The sequence below is a fragment of the Cynocephalus volans genome, chromosome 2, assembly GCF_027409185.1.
Source record: "Cynocephalus volans isolate mCynVol1 chromosome 2, mCynVol1.pri, whole genome shotgun sequence".
In the NCBI taxonomy this organism is placed as follows: Eukaryota; Metazoa; Chordata; class Mammalia; order Dermoptera; family Cynocephalidae; genus Cynocephalus; species Cynocephalus volans.
The window spans coordinates 198,595,310-198,601,309 of NC_084461.1; the positions used below are offsets into that span (position 1 = coordinate 198,595,310).

At 44.6% G+C, this 6,000-nt stretch overlaps 1 protein-coding gene across 2 annotated transcripts in view; it reads left to right on the forward strand.

The window, feature by feature from the left end:
• SART3 (spliceosome associated factor 3, U4/U6 recycling protein) overlaps window positions 1-5,045 on the forward strand; it is a 35,311-nt gene extending 30,266 nt beyond the window's left edge. For both annotated transcript variants that reach the window (XM_063087267.1, XM_063087268.1), the window contains exons 16-19: window positions 489-943; window positions 1,487-1,639; window positions 2,578-2,768; window positions 3,418-5,045. In XM_063087267.1, the coding sequence (XP_062943337.1) occupies window positions 489-943; window positions 1,487-1,639; window positions 2,578-2,768; window positions 3,418-3,595 (977 nt within the window). In that variant the 3' untranslated portion in view covers window positions 3,596-5,045. The remainder of the gene's footprint in view (window positions 1-488; window positions 944-1,486; window positions 1,640-2,577; window positions 2,769-3,417) is intronic.
• Window positions 5,046-6,000: the final 955 nt, after the last annotated feature.

A 6,000-nucleotide genomic window follows, 5' to 3' on the forward strand; every position in this document is an offset into this window, starting at 1 on the left:
AAGACAGCATCAAAATGTTTTAGAAAATACGGACCTTTTGTGCTGCCTTCCAAAGTGTGGCCTGTGGGGCACGTATATCAGTGTCCTGGGGTGCTTATTTCAGTACAGATTCCCAGGTCCCATCCCACCCTCGCCAACCTGGGTTTTGTAGGAGAGGGGCCCTGGGATTTGTTGCCTGATGCGTGAGACTCTCTGACCTTTTGTATAATTAAGAGTGTTATGCTGTCACTTCCACTTGATTTAGCCTACTTACTCGAATCTAAATGGGGCCCAGAAAGTCATGAAGCAGGTCCCAGAGGGGCACAAGAGACTTCCCGGGGCCATGGTGTTTGCCCCTCCACATCTGGCAAGATTAGTGAGTGTTTATTGCATGCAGCTGTTACAGATTAGCCGTTTTTAAAGAGCACTCTCACTTCGTACCTCCATTTAAAGCTCACCAAAGAGAAGAAACAGTTAACCGTTGCTGCTTTTCTTTTGAAAACCTGTAGAGCAGCCTGCAAAACGCAGAAGAATGGAGAACAACATCCCTCCAGCTGCAGAAGCACAAGACATGGAAGTGGAAACAGGGCTCACTGCGAGATGTGCTCCTGTGGATGTTGACCCCCCACCCAAGCAGAAGGAGAAGGCAGCCTCCTTGAAGAGGGATGTGCCCAAGGTGCCCCACGACAGCAGTAAGGACAGCATCACCGTCTTTGTCAGCAACCTGCCCTACAGCTTGGGGGAGCCAGATGTCAAGCTCAGGCCTCTCTTTGAGACCTGTGGGGAGGTAGTCGAGATCCGCCCCATCTTCAGCAACCGTGGGGATTTCCGAGGCTACTGCTACGTGGAGTTTAAAGAAGAGAAGTCGGCCCTCCAGGCCCTGGAGCTGGACCGCAAGAGTGTAGAAGGGAGGCCAATGTTTGTTTCCCCCTGTGTGGATAAGAGCAAAAACCCTGATTTTAAGGTATGTTTATAGAAAAAAGAATGCCTTTCACATGAGGTTTCCTTAAACTAAACACTTCTTTCTTGCAGCACTAATGTTTAGAATATATACAGAATTTTTATACTATACTAGCAGCTAAACTTCCACATGAACCAAGGTCCATTCTGATCCGGTTGACTGAGGTCTGATTCGTGGTTTGGTCACGAGAGCTTGCATTAGTTGACTTGGTAATGATAATAAAATTAGCAGTTGTGATAATGGCTACTTCCTGTTGAGTGCTTAGTAGTGACATGAGACTGTACTAACCTTTCAAATATTACCTTAATGAATCCTTACCCAAACTGCGAATGGCCACTTTTATTATTGCCATTTTACAGAGGAGGATGTGGAGGCCTAGAGAAATTAAGTGACTCACCCTGGGTGGTCCTGTTAGTAAGTCTCAGAGGCCGCGTTTGGTCTGGTTTGCCTGGCTGGGCATGCTGCTCTGAAGGGGCAGGAGCGACTGAAGTGAATTGCTCTGGGTCATGCCTGCAGTCATGGGTTTTCTCCCCCTTCTTCCTGTAGGTGTTCAGGTACAGCACTGCCCTGGAGAAACACAAGCTGTTCATCTCGGGCCTGCCTTTCTCCTGCACTAAAGAGGAACTAGAAGAAATTTGTAAGGCTCATGGCACTGTGAAGGATCTCAGGCTGGTCACTAACCGGGCTGGCAAACCAAAGGTCAGTGTTGGAGTTGGAGCGGGCATAGCGCCTGGTCTTCTGAGGCTTGGGAGGACCTGTTTCTACAGCTGTTCATAGATTATTTAATTCTACTGTGGGTTTCTAGTTCATCTGCTAAGAAACAAACAGTTCAATGGAAAGATAAGCACACTTGGATCTACTTCTACTTGGATTCAGATTAACCTGTTTGTAGCTAATCATACTAAAAAAGAATAAGGCATTTGGAAAATAAATTGTCATGGATTTGCTGGGGCCACACAGTGTGGACCCCTTGCTGGGGGCTGTGGGGGGCAACATTGTGACCACAGGTGCATGGGGCCTTGGGGTGGGGTACCTCCTCTGCAGCTGCCTCCTGCCGTCCCAGATCCTCTTTTCATTGGGCCTGTAGCCAGTCCTCTTATCACATCTTCCCCTCTTGTTGCCCCCCTCTAGTCTCTTGTTAAGTCCTTTTTGCAGCACATTTTGAGCAGTGTTGTTTTAAGCATGATTTTGGATGACTCTACCCATCCTCCACTCTCCCGTTTATCCAGGGAAATCGAGGGTGGAAGTGTATGGAATAAGGGAGGGGCCGAAGGCTCATTGACATTAGGGCTCACCTGGGCTGCTCACTGTGTCCACGCCACTTCCTCAGTTTGCAGGATTTATACTGGTCCACTTGTCTGTTTCATTCTTTCTTTTTCTTCTGGAGCAAGCACAGGTGTACTGAACTTAGGTTATCTGAAGTTAGAATCAATAACAGAAACAAGGAAGAAGAGTAGGGAAGGGGAAATAAACCTGCAGACAGGATGGCAGTGGTGGAGAAGGTGACCTGTTGATGGGTGACTGCTCTGCACTGCTCTGCTGGTTTTCCTGAGGAAGCCAGGCCACCTAACCCACATGAGGACATCGCATCCTGGGTCTTGTGGCATCTGACGTGGTCTGGATCTTGCCTCTTTCAGGGTCTGGCCTATGTGGAGTATGAAAATGAATCCCAGGCATCGCAGGCTGTAATGAAGATGGATGGCATGACTATCAAAGAGAATGTCATCAAAGTGGCAATCAGCAATCCCCCTCAGAGGAAAGTTCCAGAGAAGTCAGAGACAAGGAAAGTACCAGGTGGCCCCATGGTGCCACGACAGATGTATGGAGCGTAAGTGTTTCATGCTGGCCCTGCACAGACCGTGTCCTGCCAGCACTAGTTCATGAACCATGAAGGGATAAACCAGGGCCGAATTAGTTTTCTTATTAGTACAATGAATTCAGACAAAAAGCCCAAGCCTGCTGTTCCTTGTGATGATCACTGTGGTTCCACTGGAGGAGGGTGTCCACAGCAAGTACAAGAAGTGGGACCTTGCCTGGTGTTTGCCCGTTTACACTTGTCATCTATTTAAGGGAAGATTTTTAAAGGCAGTGATGAAAGTCCCCTTTGCAGGTTGAATCTGTGTGTTTAAAACAAAACCTTGCCAGTCTGTGGCTCTAGCTATAATCCATAGGAAAGCTATGCTTTTTGCTTCCTAGGGATGAGAGAGCAAAATCGCAAGGTTATTTGGCTAGGTCTGAAAAATGACAGTTATTTTTATCCACACCCTTAGTGTGCGTGTTGCATAGAGGTGGTCCTTGCCCAAGTTGTGAATAAGGCAATTTTTCTTGAAGTGGTTTTTACTTAATAGACAGGATTAAAGAGAAAAGGGATTGTCTAACTTTGGGTAATTTAAAATCACCCTGTCTTATTTTCACAATTAAATCAGGGGCCACAAATTGTTGCTTTCAAAGGGGACATTCAGTGTTTGCTCTTCCAGGCGTGGGAAGGGACGCACCCAGCTCTCCCTGCTGCCTCGTGCCCTGCAGCGCCCGAGCACCGCAGCTCCTCAGGCCGAGAATGGCCCGGCCCCACGTCCAGTGGTTGCTGCCTCAGCGGCCACCGAGGCACCCAAGATGTCCAATGCCGACTTTGCCAAGTTGCTTCTGCGAAAGTGAATGAGACTGAGAGAGACGGGAAATGCCTTACTTGATGCTGGCCAGGCAGACCACCCACCACACGGTGGCACCTGGGTACGGAAGGGCGGTGCAGCGCCCACTCGCTACCACAGATTTTCCTCCAGTTTAGACAGAACAGGAAAGGGGGTTTTACGTGGAGAGGCTTTCAGTGCTCCCTCATATTGAGGGCAATAGGAGGAAAACAGTCACTCCACAGGTTGGGCCCCAGGTGTGGTGTCCTGAGATGCTTTTGTGGCTTGAAGAGTGAGGAACAGGAGAAACTGGAACACACAGTTCTAGGGACCCATTTGTGCAGATGTTTTTGGCCAGCTCTGGCCCCTTTTTATAAGACACTTCTGTTACACCTTGTACAGCACATGTGCCCGTCACTCTTTTTAATTTTTAATAGACGAAATGGCAGATGCTAGTAATTCACCAGAATGGCCTATTTAGTAAAGGGGTGGGGATGGGGGAAGTCACATAAAAAACATTTGGTGAATTTTTGTTCAAGGGGGCTGTGCATTTTTATATTATGTATTTGTAAATGACACGTCAACCTGTTTTGTTTTGTAAAAGCATAATATTCACATTTGTTTTATATAAGAATTCTGTGTGCCACCTGCTGTGGACCATTTTCTTTGCCTAATGACTAGTGAACTGTGTTCTTTGTTTAAACATTTGAGTTTCAGCCCTTTGGTTTTGTTTAAATACCATGTCAACTGCAAACTTAAATTCTTCCCATTTAGCTTTGTTTATTAAACTGAAGTTCTCTTGAAAACTTCTTGCCGAATGGTACTCAGATGTGCATTCACATATGGTTGTATTTTGAAATGGGTGTACCTTGCTTTACCTAATAGATGTGTAAATAGAACTTTTGTAAGTCAAATCCTGCTGTCACTTTGGTTTAAATTATTTCAGCTGTGATGTGTCTTTAGTTTTAAACTTCGGCTTACAGCAATTTGACACTTTAGCTTTTAAGCTTTTTTGCCTCTCATCTGTTATCAAATATTTACTGCTTTGAAAGCAGTACTGCCAGTTCAGTAGGGGAAACTTACTTAATGAAGGCATTCTGGAGAAGAACATCAAGGAATCCTTTTATATATAATGGGAATCAGTTCCTCATTTATCTGTTTTGTTAAAGTTTTTGTGCATGAATCAGGCTTTCCTACATTTTCTTAACATTTTTTAATGGAAAATTTTAAACAGATAAAAAAGTACAGTAAAATAAACTCCTGCGTGCCTATTGAGCTTCGAGCATTCCTCAGCTCACAGCCATCTACTTCATTTCTCTCTGCCCCATCTTTCTCCCCTCTTCTATTATATTGAGGCCCATCCATTAATATTGTAGCATGTGTCTCTAAAACATAAGGACTTAAAGGCCATAGTTTTCTCATCACTCCTGGAAACATTAGTGATAATACCTTAATGTCATTGACTATCCAAATTTCAAATTTCCCATTGTCTAATAAATGTTGGTTTTCCCTGTAAATTATCATTGGTTGATAAGCCTCTTAAGTCTTTTAAAATGTAAGTTCCCCTCCTCTTTCTATTTTACACAAAACATTTTCTACTCGGCATTACTTCTGAATTAAGTTCAAGCAGCAGTCGGCAGCAGTGAGAACCTTTGCTGTAACACTGGTTCCTCCTTTGCTGTTCTCTGTGATGGCTGCTTTGAAGACTGTTCAGTTGGTGAGATGATTTGGGTAGCTTAGAGTGAGCCCTGCTGGCCAGGGACTTGACACTCAAAGACCCATGAGCATTTCCTCACACTTCTGGTTACTGTGGTTTTACATTTCACTGCTTCACATGAACTGTTTGGTTCTCTTGGCCAATACTCTGACCTTACTTTGTACTCCCAAATATCAACTTTCAGTCTTATCATAGGGGTCAACCTTTCCAGACTTGAGCAGGACCTGATTTAGGTTCATGGTGTTGACTGTTCTGACATGGATTTCCAGGAATGTGTGTCTAAGTCGGTTTATCTATTTTCCCCACAAAGTCAAGAACTGATGGTGAAAAAGAACCATGAAAAGCCATTTCAGTTACCTGAGTCAGTGAAAAATCAGTAATTTTTCTCTATTTACCTAGGTAGGCCATTTATCCAAGTAGTTCTGTCTTATTTGCCTGTTGAAACTATCATCTTGGATCTCTTCTCCCCGAATGGGATGAATAGGGCTAAGGTTCAGAATCCCACCCCCCCATCTTTATGACAAATGGGAACCTCTCTTGAATAAGACAGCAAAGTCTCAGATGTTTATGTGATAAAATACTTTATTACAATCAGTAATTTGTTAAAATAATATCCTTCACATATAGCTAAAGTGCAAATTCTCTCACTCTATAGTACAAAGCAAGCGCTTCTGTCAGACTTCCTTGGTGTGCTTATAAAACCCAAACAATAGAAG